Source organism: Hemicordylus capensis, chromosome 15, assembly GCF_027244095.1.
Source record: "Hemicordylus capensis ecotype Gifberg chromosome 15, rHemCap1.1.pri, whole genome shotgun sequence".
Taxonomy (NCBI): Eukaryota; Metazoa; Chordata; class Lepidosauria; order Squamata; family Cordylidae; genus Hemicordylus; species Hemicordylus capensis.
The window spans coordinates 597867-615534 of NC_069671.1; the positions used below are offsets into that span (position 1 = coordinate 597867).

Below are 17668 nucleotides of genomic sequence, written 5' to 3' on the forward strand. Positions count from 1 at the left end.
AGCCTATATTCTGCGACAATATGACAGTCTGAGTGGAAAATTGATGAGTTATCTTTTATTAACTGCAATCATCTTGGCTGCCTCCACATGGAAAACTGTTACTATTCTTTCAGTCATAGAACAACTGGGTAAAAAAAAAGGTTTATTGTGACATTAGAAAGAGTAGTATAAATATGACTGAGACAAGATGGAGGGAAAATATTTCCTATTTTATTGTAGATCCCTTTGTATATCTGCATGTTATTGGATGCAACATCACAGCTTACATTACATACAGGGCATTCCTTGGCATGTTTACTCAGAAGTCAGTCCCACTGAATTCAGTGGAACTTACTCTCAAGTAAATGCGCAGAAGATTGCACCTCAGAGCAGCTTTGTAATGAAGCTCTCCACATTTACCTGCCTGCAGTTTTTGCTTCGTGTCTCCTTTAAGGTGCTCCTTGCCCGGCTATAGTGGCAATGAGGCGGATCGGATTGGCTCCCCCCCCCATCTTATTGGTCTCACCTCTGTGGGCAGCAGCGGCTTCAGCTGCGCTTGAAGTGCTGCCGAGAACGTCCCTAGCGGCCACCCCTTCTTCCCTCCAGGACATTACCCTAGGCAGGACCCCGGAGCCCGAGCCAGCGGCCTGCTGCAGGCTGAGCGTGTGCTTCGCCACTGATGCCCTCGGCCGCCCGGCAAGGCCCTGCACTCCCCTGCTTGGAAGACGGCGGAGACGTGCTCTTTGGACTTACCCTGGTGGGATGGACGCCCTGGTGCTCAGGATGGCCACACGCTGCGTGCCCGGCCGGTTCAGGTTGTTCTGGCCCGGGAGCTGGGTGTGGCTGGGTGCGCTCTGGCTGCGGGAGAAGGTGGCCGCTTGCATGCCGTTGGCCGCCCGGACCTGCTCCATCTTGGCCGTCCCGCCGGCTGCCACGGTGCCCAGAGACCAGAGGGCGGTCCCGTTGAAGGTGCTGCTCTGGCGCACCGGGAGCGCCCCGTTGCCGCTGCCGGAGTAGACCTTCCTGCGCTGCGAGGCCAAGATGGCATTGGAGGCCGCCCGGGTGCTGTTGACCAGCAGGCACTGCTGGCAGGAGCAGGGGTGCCCCGAGTTGGTGCCCACAGGCCAGGACTGGGACTTGGGGATGGAGCCCATGGTGAGCGGGTAGGCCAGGTCCATGCGGCGACGGAGCCGGCGCTTCCGCTGGGTCTGCCGGTTGACCTGGGACATGCTGTTGAAGTAGATCAAGTAGCAGAAGCCCAGCGAGGAGAGGTCCAGCCAGGGGTGCTGCTTCTCGTAGGCGTTCTGGATCGTGATGCAGATGTCCATGTCGTACGGCGTCCAGGAGTTGCTGTCGTTCTCCCATTCCCACACAATCCCCTTCCCCGGAGCCGAGGATGGGTCGTAGAAGTTCCTGCGCACGGGACGCATCGTCCCTGCAGAGAGGAGACAAGGAAGCAGAGGTCAGGCAATGCTGCCGTGGGTATAAGGAACGCGAGCAGAGCCCTGCAGGGTGAGGCCCAGGAAGGCCTCTGGAGCCCAGCACTCTCTTGTCCGCCAGAGAGCTTTGGGAAGCCTGCAGGCAAGAGCAGAAGGCCTGCCCCCTCCCTCCCTCCCCTGCAACAGGGATTCAGAAGCATCCTGCCTCTGAACCTGGAGGTGGCCTGTAGCCCTCAGGACTAGTAGCCCTTGGTAGACCTGTGAATTGCTCTAAGGCCCTTTTAAAGCCATCCAAGCTGGTGACCATCACCTGTGGCAGAGAATGCCAAAGATCAACCATGTGAACAAGTAATCCCTTTTGTCGGCCCTGAAGGCAGGCTGCAAGAAGCAGTCAACTGATCCAGGGGCGTAACTACCATTAGGCAAGGGGAGGCAGCTGCCTGGGGGCCCCCATGCCTCGAGGGGGCCCCCCAAGGCAAGTCACATGTGAAGTGAGTGTGTGTGTATCAGCGAGGGGCCCATTCTAAAATTTTGTCTCTGGGCCCACTCCAGCCTCGTTACGTCCCTGAACTGATCCATCAACATATTTTGATTTTATCAAGTGCACAGCGTTCCCTCTAAGAGGGATTCCCAGATGTTGTTGACTACAACTCCCAGAATCCCCAGCCAAAGGCCGTTGCAACTGGGGATACTGGGAGCTGTAGTCAACAACATCTGTTAATACCCAACAACATCTGGGATCACGGGCCCCTGGGTCTCTCTGCCTTGGCTTTTCACTGGGGGGTTCTGCAGGCTCGATCTACACAAAGACAACTGGAAAGTACGGAACGCAAAGGATGCCAAAGTCAAACGGAGTTGCTGGGCTTTTGCACCCACAGTGAGTTTTCATGGGATGGCCACAGATTTATTGAGGATGGTCAACAGGAGAACCTCTCATGCCTGCCCATTTCAGGTTAGAGACCAAGAAAGTGGGAGGAGGGCAGAATCAAGCTAGATGTTATGACAGATGCACGTCCTAACGAGCCGGTGGTGGTGTGTGTGTGTGGCACAGGAAGCTGCTTGGGTTGCTCCTCTCTCTCCCAGCCCACATGGAATCTGTGTGGGGCTGAGAGACCCCAAACGGAAAGGGGGCTAGCCAGGAGCATCCCAGCAGAGGGCAGGGGCTGCTCCCTCTCCCGTGTCTGTGGAAGTGTGCACAGGAAGGGGAGCAAGAACAGTGGATGGGCTGCATGGCTTGGAAGCCGAATGAACCGTGTGACTAACCAGGGCCCGCTCCAAATTGGCTGGGAAGCCCGTGCTGAGGGAGGGCCCTCGACACAGCCCTCTTCCTGCTGGCCTAGCAGCCTGCGGTTAGACGAGCAGCAACAGAAGCGTTGAGAGAGCAGCGGAGAGACTCCCAGGACACTCGGGCAGAAACGTCACGGTGTGACCTGCAGATCTGGCAGGACATTCTTTGGCAGCAAGAATGCAGAGCTGGCTAGCAAGTCATACAACGGCGCTTGACCCCTAAGCACGGACCAGGGCATGGCCATACTTTTTGTTGTAGCAATTCTGTCTTTACCTGAATCCAAGACTAGGTCCCACCCCACCCCCCCAAAATGATATCAGTAATCAGGAGGTTGTCAGAGTCCTGTTCAGAATTCAGAGTCCTTTTCCTTTTGAGTAAATGCAGGTATAATCTGTATCTAACTTCTACTTTTTAAAGGGGTCATCTTCAATTCAGGTAGTTCAGTTCAATTTATTTGCGGTCGCTGACCAGAAAAATATATACGTATAGTTCAAACAATAACAATAAACTAATCCAAGTATCCATAAACCTCATAAAAACAAGCAACACAGGTACTACAAATTCTAATGGCAACAAGGCAAAACTTAGCAACTTCCTTAAGTGATTTTGTAATTGCTGTCAGATAAAAGATAACCAAGATAGAATTCATCCAGGCGGCCAGGGTAATTTGCCAGAAGGGGCACTATTAATTCATAGCGAGTGTCCCTGTAGAAACTACGTAGAGTAACACATGGGATAGACAGTGTCTCAAGAGCCCCTGCCTTGCAAGGACAAAACCAATCTGCATAAGGGACTCTTAAAATCCTACCCTCAAACACAACGGAAGGCAGAACATCAAAGTGTTCTAGTGTAAAAAGCTCTGCAGTATTTTGCTATTTGCAAGCTTATCTCAATAGTTAGCAGGTTTCATATTCAAAAGTTGGTGACCCACCATTACTCGCCTTGCTGTAGGACTTCTATCGGATTGCCATGCTACATCACAAATAGCTTGATCAAGATTCATTGTCAGCAATAACTGGGGAGCAAAGCCGTAAGAGAACAATTTCCTCTTAACTTCCATTTCTCAGTTAGATGTGAACTTAGCTGCTAGCATAAGCAACAGCAATCCAGTGGGACTGAAGTTTATTTTAAGCCAAAATTTGAATATTAAAAGCCAGATTTTAGACTCAGCATTGATCAAATCTGCCTCCACTCTCAAAGCTGCATTAGGAATGTCCTGGGAGTACCTGAAACAGCTTTCTAAGAAATTTAGATTGCACAGCTTCTAAGGCATGGATGTTAGGATAAAGGTCGAGCTGTGCTCCATAAAGCAAATGACCAAACACCTTGGACTCAAATAGTCTTATGGCCTTTGATTCAGGAAAGTACGGTATGATCCGAAATGAATGCAGCCAGTCAGTAGACTGTGGTTTAGCACCAAGGATGCCATGAAGAGCCTGAACAAGAACAGAATGAAAATTCAAAATTGGCTAAAATCTCTGATCTTCCCACCCAAATGCAAATGCCTGAGTTCACATTCCTTATCGCTCTTATAAGAGGATCAAATATTGTGAAATGTTAACCACCAAATGGATGTGTCGCAGCCCAGTGGAAGAGCACCAACTTTGCACGCAGACAGTCCCAATTTCAATCCCTGGCAGCATCTCCAGGTAGGGTTGGCAAAGACCTCCTGCCTGAAACCCCAGAAAGCCACTGCTGGTCAGTGTAGACAATACTGGACCAACGGTCTGATCTGGTATAAGGCTGCCTCCTGTGTTCATCAACAGCACCCACCACTCACTTTGCATGCAAAAGGTCCCCATTTCAGTTCCTGGCATTTCCTCCAGGAAGGGCTGGGAAAGACCCTTCTCTGTCTGAAACTCTGGCAGTCAGTGTAGGTCATTGTGAGCTGACTGGACCCATGGCCTGACTCCATATCCCCATCTGGAACATCCATAGCTCAGTGGAAGTGTCGTGTTTTGCATGCAAAAGATCCCACATTCCCTGGCTGGGAAGGATCCCCTCGTCTGAAGACCTGAAGAGCTCCTGCCAAATCAATCTGACGAGTACTGAGCTAGATGGGCCAATGCGCTCTCACCCAAAGACAGCTTCCCATGCGCATTCCACACCCCCTGAAGGGATGTATACGAAATACCATGCTATGCCAAGTATCTCATAGGATGCCATAAGAACACAAGAGGGACCCTACCTGTCCCGGCAGATTGCTCCTCACAGTGACTCATCAGAAGCTTCCAAGAAGTCCACATGAAGGCCACAAGCCTTACTTTGTATTGTTGTAGACTGCCTCTCAACATGGAGGTTCTGCACATTTGCAAGGAACCCTCCCCATCTGAGACTCTTGAACGCGCAATGGCAATAGCTGGCCCACAGCACACCCCGTATGGACACTCTACAGTTGCTGTACATGCCATATTTACCCGAATAGAAGGCAGCTCTGAATTTGCCCCCACCTCGTTTTTAAACATCAAAGAACTGGGGGCGGGGGGGGGAGAACCTATTCTTGGATTCAAGTACATATAGTATCCCCGACATTTCACGGATAAGAGTACAGACAGCCTGCTGGTCCTCAGCGCCTCTGTCCCTTGCTCTCCGACGTCCCACGCTCTGCAACCTGTCGGAGGCTCAAATCGCTACCTGCTGGAATAAGTGCTGGCAGCTCATCAGCCAGCGCTGGGCAGCTGCTGCTCCTCCAGGTACACCTTGTGGGGATCGGTCGATCTCCTTCTGATCGCCTCCTCAGGACTGCCAGTCACGCCGTGTGGCTCTTAAAGGGCCAGCGACAGGGGGCAGCCCTGGTGTTCGCTGTTCACGCCTGCAACAGCGGGTGACCCAGCGGCTTCCCACGCAGGCTGCATTAATCAACTGACTGCAACCGGCTCCTTTTTCTGGTCAGTTCACTAGCACCGTGGGAGGAAAGCCAAGCGGAATTAAAAACATAAATAAAAAGCATCCCCCAAAGCAGGGAGGAGGACAGATCTGGAGCTACGGCACCCCAGAGAACGGGGGGGGGGCTGGAGGCTGCCCAGCAGAGGCCTGGTGCAGCCTGCCACAGAGCCTGCCACCCAGGCCCCCCCCCACACACAAGGCCTCGCTCGGCCACTCCTCCCTCCCTCCCTCCCTCTGCTTGCGGATGCTGCAGCCGGAACAGCAGGCTCTGCACGCAATCAATAATGATGTTTGAAGTGTTACGTTAACTCTCCCTCCCTCCCTGGAGACTCATAGAAGCTAAACGGGGCCGCACGCCAGCGGTTTCCGTGGTGTTTGTTTTCAAGGCGGCTCGGCCTGGCAGCCCTCCTGCTTCTCTGCCTTCGCTTGGCTGCCGCAGCAGACTGAAAGGGCCACACACACCCTCCTCCTCCTGGTCGCCACTCCAGCTCCTCAACCTGCACCACGCAGGGAAACAGGCGCTCCCAGGAGCCTTCTGAAGGCTCCTTCAGGTGTCCAGGTGCCAGGTGTCCCTGGCTGAGGCCGTGGCCAGAGGTGCCTTCTATCGGCTCCGGCTGATACGCCAGCTGCGTCCGTTGCTTGAGATGAACCACCTCAGAACGGTGGTACATCTGCTGGTCACCTCTAGACTTGACTACTGTCATGTGCTCTACGTGGGGCTGCCTTTGTACGTAGTCCAGAAATTGCAGTTGGTCCAGAATGCGGCAGCCAGGTTGGTCTCTGGGTCATCTTGGAGAGTCCATATCTTGGAGAGTCCAACATCCTGTGTTGGAAGAGCTACACTGGCTGCCGATAAGTTGCCAGGCAAAATACAAGGTGCTGGTTACCACCCATAAAGCCCTAAACGGCTTAGGCCCTGGGGATTGAAGAGAACACCTTCTTCGTCATGAACCTCACCGCCCATTGAGACCATCGGGAGCGGTTCGTCTGCAGTTGTCACCAATTCGTTTGGCGGCTACTCGGGGACGGGCCTTCTCCGTTGTGGCTTCTCGACTTTGGAACGCTCTCCCTGTTGAGATAAGAGCCTCCCCATCTCTGGCAACCTTTAAGAAGGCACTGAAGACATATTTGCTCACCCAGGCTTTCAATGCGATTTATAGCTTTAATACTTTTAATGTTGGGTTTTAAATGATTTTAATGTTGATGATTTTAATGTTTAAACCATCCAGAGACACAAGTTTTGGGAGGTATAGAAATATGTTTAATACAATAAAATAAAGTCTCTCTTCCCCTGTGGGCCTGCTGTCCTGCCCACGCCAAATCTCCTATTCCCCACCACTCCTGTAATAAGAGCCACTCCTGAACCCACAAAGGCACTCCCTACCCCCTCGGTCTGCACCAGAGCCCTGACACATAATTGTCACTAGCCAGGCACTCACCAGGAGCAAAGGGAGTCCCTTCATAATCAGAAGGAGGACCTCCAACCGGAAGCTCTTGCCCCGAAACTGGCTATGAATGTCTCTGACCCGAGCATAACGCCCCCTCCACCCCACCCTGAAGAGTGCCACCAAAGACGGGCACCCTTGGGCGGCCGGCTGCAGGCAGTGCGCCCAGCACCTGTGCCGGATGGCCCCTTGCCTGCCTCTTATCCGCAGGAGGGCCCACCAGGCCTCTCAGTCGCCGCCTCCCTCCAGCAGGCGCTGAGCACCAGCGAGGCAGCAGAAGCCAGGAGGCGGCAGCAAAGACCCCTCGCGGCCAGAGGGATCCCAGGGCCAGGGGGCAAAGCGGTGCCTTTTCTCAGGTGGAGCTGCACAGCTAACCGCACAGCTCTCTCGGATGCATGGCCAGCCCCTTGGCAAGCTGGAGGAAAGGCAGGCAACCTGGGCTGCCTCCTTGGCGCACACACACACACACACACACACACACACACACACACACACACACACACACAGAGACCCGTCCGTTCGGATGAGCCACTGCTGGGTACACTGAGCGTCATGTGTGAACAGGGCTGCTGGGTGCTGAGAAACAACACTGGGAGACAAGGTGGACTTTGCAGGATCAGACTCAGGTCCGTCTCGACTCCAAGCACAGCCAGTTAGAGGCCTGGGGGACAGGAAGGGGTGGCGGTTTAAAAAACGGAACGGTTGTCGCCAAGGACCTTCCCTGCCAGGGACTGGTTGGTGGATCCGATGTTGACGCCAGAAGTAGCTGCTGGGCTGCCCGTCCGCAGCTCACTGAGCAAAGAGGCACCTTTTAAAAGCGGCAATTCTCTTGATTGGACACGGGGAGAGCAACTGGCCCTATCCATCCCCTGCAGGGCTCTTGCTAATTTTCTTCATCTGTGTGCGGAATGAGTTTTGTTCTGGGCAGCAGGATCAAGGCAGTGTACGCACACCATGTGCATTCAGAGTGGGGCCTTCCTGATCCAACCTGAGCGGGATCTAAAATTGACTGAGTGGACGTCAAAAAACATGTGAGCGTGCACATACGCCTTAGAGGGAACACTGCTTAGGAGCCCGCTTGTAGCATTAGTCGGGATGCTGGACCACCCAATTACCACCACATAGCCCATTCACAGGCAGAGGCCACCAAGTAAATCCGTGGCGAAGGCAAAATCCGACCGAGAGAATTTCTGGTTCTCGGCTCTCGTGCGCAGGGTCCCCGTCCGACACAGCACGGTCCTCACTTGACAGCTGCCACATCAAGTGATGGCTTGGACACAGGAAGGACCCGTGACAGATATAACACAGACGGACCTTCTGCGTCTCCTCCGGCCCCCTCCCCTCTGCTGGGTGGGGGTCCTCTTCTCTGATGGGGATCTCATTCCAAGACAGACAGAGAGAGAGAGAGATTCCAGCCACCTGTTCCCACTGAAGAAACATCAACTAGCAATCCAGAGCTACTAATGGCTTGACAAAATGATGGCCCTCCAGAAGCTACACCAGGCATTTAGCGTGTCCTCGTAACGTCACGTGCTCACAAGGACCTCTGCCCGCTGGTTCACCTGGGGTTGTCAATAAACTGGCGGAGTCCCTCTCTGGCCTGACCATGCTTCAGCCCTCCCTCCCTCCCCCCCCCCCCCCCGCAACGCCCAGCAGAAATGTTCCCCACACCCCTTTGTCCAGCCCGGTTAATTACCATAATGATGGCCATTAATCAGCAGCCGGGGAAGGCAGCATTGCATCAGGCTTGGGAGCTTCTGCTGAGGCAGCAAAGTCCTTTCTCCGGGGGGGGGGGGAGGCTGTGGGCGGACAGAGGCCTGGCCCCGATCCCAACCCTTCCTCCCCCCCCCGCCCCCCAGCAAACCCTGCACCAGCGCCAGGAGAGAGGCTTTTGCCTGGCTGCAGCAGAGCATCCTTCTCTCCAAATCAGGCATGGCTGATATTAAGGCCTGGTCCAGAGGAATTCCCGGGGCCACATTCTGGAGCGAGGCGTCTGGCCACGGCTGCGTGCACAAGGGCAGGGAGCCCGATTCAGAATCCAGCTTCCTCAGAGCCTTAGCTTCCACGTTCCCAGTCTGGGTGGGTCACAAAAATGGGGCGGAAAGCACACGGGCAGTCTGCCAGGCGGCCCCGCCTCAGCGGGAAGCATCCTTGGGCTGGGTGATGGGGACCCAGCACCCAGGGGCTAGCTCTGATGCTGGGAAGGATCGGGCCCTCGTGGCCTAGCGCTCTTCTTGGTGGCTGCCATTCTCCCCCCCCCCCAATGCAACCTGTCAGTCGGGCAGCACTGGGCCTTGGTGTCCTGGGTCACTCCTGTCACTGCTATGGGTTGGGGAGGCAGCTCCCCACAGCACAGGGGGCTGGCCGAGGGTGCTTTGCTGAGAGCCCCCTCCGGGCACCGCTTAGCAAACTCTCAGGGGGCAGAGCTGCTGCAGAACATGGTCAGAGGGAAGCATCCCGGGTCTGATGAGCTCTCGGTCCCTCCCTAGGAGAGCGGCAGAAGCAGAACAGAAATATGCAGAGGATACAAGCTCATTGCTTTGCAGGAATCCGCAGGTCACCAAATGCCGCTTTTTAGCACAACTCCGATGGCGCCTTTGGATTCTCAAGAGTTAGTAATGAATGTTAGGGTTATTCTTTCACTAGATCATCAGTCAGCTGCTTCTATTTGATGCTCTGAAAACTGACTCAAATATTTACGCTCAAAAATAGTTAAACTTAACTAACCAAACTCAGCAAGGCCGCTATTCCAAGGCACACCCTGACACAGTGGGGCAGAAAATTCCAGGATCTCAGAGGCTCTCTGGACAGGCTGCCGAGCTCTGGAGCCATTTCAGGGCATGGAGGGTGCATGTCTAGGGTGCATTTACACCATCGTTTAACTGTTTGTGCATGATTGGATGCCCCTCGGCATCTTAAAACAAGCCCCTACAGGCAGAAAACCAGCATGTCAGGAAGGAAGGCTGGGGAGGAGAGCTGGTCTCGTGGCAGCGAGCAAGAATTCCCTCCTTTGCCAAGCAGAGCCTGCCCAGGTTTGCATGTGGATGGGTGACCACATGCGAGTGCTGTAAGATCTGGGAAGAGCAGCTGCATGCAGAAGGCCCTCGGCTCACTCCCTGGCATCTCCAGGCTGGAGGGTCCGCTGCCTAACACCTGAGAGAGACACTGCCAGCCAGTGTAGACAATACTGAGCTTGGTGGACCAGGCTCCGGATAGGGCAGCTTCCTACGTTCCTCCTTGACTAGCTAGTTTTCTAAGGGCAGGGCTTTTTTCCTTGGGTCTCAAGGCCTGACAAGTTTTAGGGTGTCGGCTGTCTTCATAGAGTGCCCAGAAAAAGGACTAAACATTTCAGGGACAGAGTCAGACTTCACCCCTTGCCCAGTGAGAGACCCCCCAGGAGGCAGCCCCTGCACTCCTCCCCCCGCCCCCCGGGTGGGGGGATCTGGGGGGCCTGCAGGAACCCAGCGACCTGATGCCAAAGACCGTTTCCCTCTCAGAGAATCCACCCCCCGCAAGGCTGAAGTGGTACAGTCCAGGAACCCGCTTGCCCCGCAAGGAGCCATCTGCCAAGAGAGCCTCTCAGGACCAGCTCCTTCCTCTGGAAGCTGAGCTCAGCACAGAATCGAGAAAAGCACCCGCTTAAAGCAAGCCCTTGGCAGCCTCTTCCGATGACCGCCCTGCCACAAGCTGCGAGGGATGCTGCCAAGAGTGCCTGCAACACTGCCGCGGGAAGCAATGCAGCAGTCAGCTGGCGGCAGCCGCGGCAGCCGCCTGGGGAACCCTCCTCCTCCTCCTCCTCTCCACAGGGCTGGCCGCTGCCTGCACAAAGCCACTGCGCAGAGGCCGGCAGGCTCACCTGGCCCCCCATTGCTGTGCAATAACTCACGGAGAGCACACGGGCCATTCTCCCTCCCACGGTCCAAGACGGAGACGGTGGAAATGTTTTTCGGGGGGGTGGGGTCGGAAATGGCTCCCTGAGCAACTCCGGCCTCTTGCTCGCAGCACAGCGAAGAACTTTGCACAAGACGGCAACGCATCTCGGAGTTCTTCGCATTTCAGCTCTGCAAAACACCGGCAGCGGAGGGGGGCGGGGGGGGGGGGGCGTCTGGAAGCAGATCTCTGACCTCTTTCTTTCTTTTGCTATAAAAAGCAGCAGTGAGTGTGTGTGTGTTGGGGGGAGTGGATCAGAACCACAGCTCCCCAGGAGGAAGCCTTTTAACCCATGGCTTGCCACACCTGCCGCTGCTGGACTACAGCTCCCATCATCCCCCGGCCTCCCCCTCCAGCCCCCAAGCCAGACTGCGCACTTAACCTGCCCACAGATATCCCTTCCTGCCATGCATCAGGAGAGTTTAAAAGTGGCTCTTTCACACACTGAAGGGGAGGGGGGCTTGAACCCACCCACCCCACCCCACCCCTGCCAACCAGAGGCACATTTTGGAGCCTGGACCTAAAGGCCTTTGAAGCCCCCCCCCCGCTGGAGCCCCCCCCCACTGGGCTGCAAGTTAAGCATCATCCCCCTATGCACGCTCGCACACGCACGCACACACACCGTGACACACACAGTATTTTTAACACATGCGTTCTTGAGGGTGCAAGCAGCAACTGGACTCACAAGGTAAGAATATCCAACGGGTCTAGTTATGCAAACAGGCATGAGCAGAACCATTTCCACCTGCAACCTAACATGTCCCCATCTGACATCTCCCCCCCCCTCCCCACGACCCCCTCTGTCTCTAAAGCCTCCGGCACAGGTCATAATCACACCCGGCCACTGGAGACAGTGCGAGCCAGCGGTGACCACACCACCCGGGACAGACTAAAGCGGATTGAGGGGTCCGCAGGGGGTGTGGCGGCCCCGGACTTCGGCCCCCAAGCCCAGGGGTCAGAGCCCCACTGCCCACCGTTGGGACTGCAGTCAAGCTGCTCTAGATCCCCATCTGGGAAACTACAAGCCAGTAGTTGCTGGGGGGGCTTCTGGATGAAAAAAGGAGGTTCTCCCCAGGGAGGAGCACTGTGCAGCCTGCAGGTTTTGCCCCCCCCCCAGATGTTGCCCCCCACCTCCAAAAATCTCACCACCTGGAAACAGAATGGCAACGTTGGGAGGCCGTTTTGTCTTGGCTCTAAAATGCGCCCCTGGCTACAGAAACAGACTGTCTTAGACGCCTGCTCACTGGGCCAAGAGGCACCTTTTTGACGTGGTGATTCTTTTGACTGAGCAGGGGGAGAGCAATTGGCCCGATCCACTCCCAGCACAGTCCTTCCATTACCTTTGATGGTGTCTATCCATCTTATTTATTTATTGTTTCTCTATGCAAACCGCTTTGGAAACTTTTGTTGAAAAGCGGCATGTGAATATTTGTTGTCGCCGTCTCTCGGGGCTGCAAACAGCACCCCTCCCTGTGATGTGGCGCTGCAGGCTTGCAACCTCCATGTTGGCTGCCTGAGCTCACAGGATCGTGAACTCTGCACATGCCCATAGTTGGGAAACTATGCAGTTTGGCCCAAGAAGGCATGGGGCAGTGCTGCCCGAGGTCAGAACAACAAGCGACCGAAGGGAGACCCCGCCTGGGCCTCTCTGGCACACAGGGAGGAAGCTAGCGAGTGGACCCGAGTCAAAGAGACCTCCACAAGCGAGGTAGCCAACTCCCTTCGCAATGGGATTCGCTTTGCTAATCGCTCCTCCAGCTGCACAGGTAAGCATGGCACACCCCCAGTCTCCTAACGCAACGTTGATGAGCTGGCAAGGACCCAGAGGTGGGATCATTGACAAAAAAGGAAACCTCTCTCTCTCTGGAAGAGATGCCCCAGTCTCCGATGAGGCTTTTGAGCTCCCCCATCCAATACTCCTCACACACACCTCTCAACCAGCCATCCCATCTTCTGTTTCTTATGGATCACATCACGCCCCCTTGACTGGTTCACGTAAACATGGGCTTCTGTGTTCCAGGCGGGTTTCAGCCCCTGCAGTCAGGGCACTTGACTTGTTGTGCATTGCCTCAGGATATGTTTCCGAGTACAAATACCCCTGGCCCAGCCACACGGCCTCTGGACCAGAACTGGACGCCACGTGGATCTTTGCCCCCTGCGGGTTCTTAAGAGTTCAAGCGGCAGCTCTTTGCTCCTCCCCCTTCTCCTTCCTGCTCTTCTGTCGCCTTCTCCCTGCGAGGAAGTCTGCCTGCGCACTCCAATCTGCAAGTGCATCCAATGCGCTCACGGACTGGGACTGGTAATACTAACTGCCGAGATCTCCTTGCTCTCTTCTCTCCCCTCTTTAAGTCTACCTCTTGGTCCTCTCTCAAGCAAAGCCTTAAGCTGATTTAATTGACAATTCAGACCTTAAGCTAAAAAGCCTCTACGCGAGACTCTAGTTAATAATGTTAGTTAAGATTTTATTGCCTCCTCACCTTGCCGAATCAATCATTTTCTCTTCCAGTACCCCGATTATACATAAATAAATTTGATTGTACCATATTCCTGTCACCCCATTTTTCAGACCAAAACTTTACAGAAATTTATTCTGTAATGAACGGTTCCATATAGTCACGCTGATTCCCCACATTAGACCAAAAGCCCGATCTGAATGTTCAACAGGCTCACCAACAATTCTTTCCACCGCCGTTTCCCCCATTAAGAATGCACACCCAGGTTAAAGCCTCACAACCTGGTGGTGAAATCCCAGCACAGAATCCTTCCAACAAAGACAGACAGCTCACAATCTGAACAGGTAGACAGTTCTTGGAAGGCACCCACAGCTCGCCCCAATGAGCCAGGTGTCCATGTGCCCCAAACGAAGCATGGCAGCCTCTGGCTCCTGGCAGCTCTGGCTGAACCTCGTTTGGCACCCCCCGGCTCGTTGGGATCAGCCACTGTTGCCTTCCCAGGACTGTCTGCCTTATGCCTCTGTTTAGATGGCGAGCCATCTTTCTTTGCTGGTTGTTGCTTTTCTAATTAAAGCACTTTGAGAACTTCTTCTGATAAGCAAGAGATCAACAGTCGTCATCGCAAACCCGGCACCTGGCATTGCACTCCCACCCCCAACTGGGCCCTACACCCCACCCGAGCGGCTTCAGGCAAACATGCAAAGAGACAGGCACCCCCACCCTCCAGCTCCATCGCCTCCTGCCGCTGAGGGCCCATTTCGGCTAGCCAAGTCAGAAATGCTAGCCTCGCTGCAAACGAGCGGTAGGCAGCTGAGCAACTGGAGGCTCAGAGGTGGGAAGAGGGCTGTCCAAAGACGGAGGGCCCTTCCTAGCCATGGCCCAGAAGACAGCTGTGAATGTTGCATTCTGGACCCCCGGGACTCTCTTTCCAGGGCTCCTCACAAGCTGGGTCCCCAGGGGTGGAGGGAGGGGACTACAGCCCCCATCGCCCCCAGCCACAATGGCCCAGCACTGCACCCATCCACCGATTCCAAGAGACGCCCCACTCTCTGGGCTTTCTGCAGTCACCTCCCCACAGGCTGGGCCAAGAAGGCAGGCCACCGCAGGCTCGTAGGAGGGTGGTGCCTGCCACGTCCCTTCTCCTCCACCCCGTCCCCCTTTCCCGGCTCCGCCGAGAGATCTTCAGGCTGGAGAGCTTCCATCTGTGCTGGGAGGAGCAGAGGAACTTCCGGAAATAAAAGGGTGGGCAGGGAGGCTCCTGGGGAGAAACTGCTCGTGGCCAGCCCCGGAAGGGCACCTGCGGAGAGATGTCAAACGGGCGCCTGCACTCCCAGCAGGCCCGGCTGACAGCCACTCCCCCCCTCCCCCGCTGCACCCTCCGCGTAGATGTCCTTTCGAACAGCAATGGGCACGATCCAGGCCCACGTCCAGGGCTTTCCGTGGGCTTCGCTCTCTCCAGCTGAAACTAGCAGGGGTATTGGGGTGGATGCTCAGCTTGTGGTGGGTGGTGCTCGGGGCCTGCAAAACTTTTCAAACAGTCCAATTTCCTCTCTCAGACAGAAGTCATTTCTTTTCTACATCCTGCCTTTGCAAATAAAATCTTCACTCGCTGGCTTTCAAAAGCAAGCAAGCGCACACCCCACAATGAAATGAGAGGACACCACGTCAACATTATGAGGCAGCAGAGATTAAAAAATCAATAGCAGACGTCTAGCAGGAGAGATGGGGCTGATCTTTCTTGCTGCTTGAAGACAGGGAGAGAAGGGGCTGGGGGGGCGGGCGGAAAGGGGGGCTGCACAGTTCCTGCAGCCCTCACAGTGAGGATTCCTTTTATTAATGGCCAACATCCAGATTAAATTGCTCAGAAATAAGAATATCTATGCTGTTTTTCAAACAAAAAAGGTTCCCAAATGCCCTAATCAGACATTATGTGGGACGCGCATTCAGGAGCCTGTAGACACCACCATGTTTGTGTGAGACTGACTGTCCCTGTGTTCATTTTAGAAGTGAACCTGGGTACAGCCCACTCACCCCCATGCGTTCCCACTCCTTCCCCTGAGGACGAACGGGGGTAGTTGGGCAGAGATGGGGCGCCCGACACCCACTTCTCAGGTACCCACCAGGTGAAGGCAGGAAGGAGAGCTTAAAAGGGTCACCACAGAATTGCTGCCGGGCTTTACCTTCCAAGACATAGCAACCTAGGAAGCTGCCATAGACTGAGTCAGACCCTTGGTCCATCTAGCTCAGTATGTCTACCCAGACTGGCAGCGGCTTCTCCCAGGTTGCAGGCAGGAATCTCTCTCAGCCCTATCTTGGAGATGCTGCTGCCAGGGAGGGAACTTGGGACCTTCTGCTCTTCCCAGAGCGGCTCCATCCCCTGCGGAGGGGAATCTCTTCCACTGCTGCTCCCACTTCCAGTCTCCCATTCAAATGCAACCAGGGCAGACTCTGCTTAGCTCAGGGGACCAGTCCTGCTTGCTGCCACCAGACCAGCCAGCCACACTGCAGGTGCTAGGGGAGTGGGCAGAGTGGCACAGCCTCCCCCCCCCGAAGAGCACACAGGGGGTTGTGCAGCCCCCACCTCACAGGCAGCCCCTTTTCCATGTCCCAAATTACAACCAAAGCAACCCCCACCCCAATAAATCACCCCAGTTATGTGGTGGCTACTTGCACAAAGGTGCCTTGGCCCCCAACGCTGTGTAAAAAGCCGCCCAGCGGCAGAATTGAGGGGTGCGCTGCCGGGCGGAGGAGGCGACACACCCAAAGCCAACCCTCCACGGCTGGCCCGTGATCTGTCCACACAGCCGCTTCTACACTGCCGGTTTCCGGAGAGTGTAAAACAAGGCTGCCAGATTACGTGGGACTACAACTCCCATCATCCCCAGCCACACAGTGGCCAGCAGTCAGGGATGAAGGGAGCTGTAGTCCAAGACCCAGCCGGAAGGCCAAAGATGTGCCGCCCGCCCGGGCTTAGAAGAACGGCTTCTGCATTCCCTGCACAGAGGGGCTCATCGCCATGGGGCAACCCAGGAAAGGCCGCCGGTCGCACCCGGCCGTGGTGACCGTGGCCAGGCGGACATACAACCCCGTCTGGATAAACCTCACCGACGGAATTGCTACAATAAATCCCGTGAAGCCCCGGAGCGCTTGTCTGGACGCACTACACCGCACACAGAGTGAGGACATTTTCGACCCAGTGGCTCCACCCCAAGCGAGGCTTCTGGCGGAAGCAGCGTTTTGGGTGCTCTGGAGTGCAGGCGGCTGCCTGGCAGGGAGTCAGCACTGGCAGGCAGCCTCGCTCTGAGGTTTCAGGCATGGAGCCTTAGCTGGAGATGCCGGGCGGGGGGTGGGCGGGGGTGTAACATGGGGACCTTCACCGGACGACAACACCCCCTTCGCAGCCACCTGGTCTTCTGTATCGCAAGATCATTTAAACACACACACACACCCTCCAGCGGTTCAGGAGGAAGATCCTTAATGAGGCCATGCGATTCAGGGGCCCTGGGGATGAACAGGACAAGATCACAGACACAACGCCAGGAGCCGCCTCCTGCATCCAGAGAGCCCTTTCTGCAGGAGCGTCTTTGCCGAGGAATCCCTGTGGGGTTCGGAAGTGGGGCGCGGTGGGGTTCTGGTCAGGTCTGCAGGCAGGAGCGGCTCGCCCTAAAAAGCCAGGGAGGGCAGCCAAGGGGGAGGCTCAGGTGACTCCTCTTGCTCTGTAACGGGCTGCCTGCAGACGGGCCATCCGTCAGGTAGAGCTGCACGGTTAACTGGGAGAGAGAGGAGCCACCCGAACGGCCTCCCCAGCCCCAGCCCGTGAGGCTGTAAGGCCTCCTCGTCCTCCAAATCAACGCACCTTGGAAGAACACGACGCATTTATGGAGAGGACTGAGGATCACAGGGAAGCCATCTTGAAGGAGGCTTGTCCACCAAGGCCTCCGGGCATCCCTGGAAAAGACCCACGAAACCCCAGTCCTCTGGCAGACGGTGGCAAAGGCACAGGCTCACCCCCACCCCTCCTCTCCTCCTCCAAGCCTGTGAGGGGATTGGCAGCTGGCGCTTGTGCTCTGCGAGGAGCCACACGATGCCCGACAACAGCCGCCGCCTGTGGTTTGCACAAATCACACCATTACTTACACAAAAATCTCAGACAGAATTAGAGGAAAGGCCCGGGTGCGGCAGGATGCTGATGAACTGGGAAGGGAAGCCCCCCATCTCACAAGGAGATACCAAAAGAAGAAGAAGAAG

General features: G+C 55.5%; 1 protein-coding gene across 6 annotated transcripts in view; it reads right to left on the reverse strand.

The window, feature by feature from the left end:
• Nucleotides 1-17668, reverse strand: part of DTX1 (deltex E3 ubiquitin ligase 1) — a 72531-nt gene that overhangs the window by 17176 nt on the left and 37687 nt on the right. For all 6 annotated transcript variants that reach the window (XR_008312449.1, XM_053279317.1, XM_053279315.1 and 3 more), the window contains one exon: nucleotides 733-1414. Coding sequence is in view for 5 of the 6 variants with exons in the window: in XM_053279315.1 (XP_053135290.1) it covers nucleotides 733-1414 (682 nt within the window). In the remaining variant the exon portion in view is untranslated. The remainder of the gene's footprint in view (nucleotides 1-732; nucleotides 1415-17668) is intronic.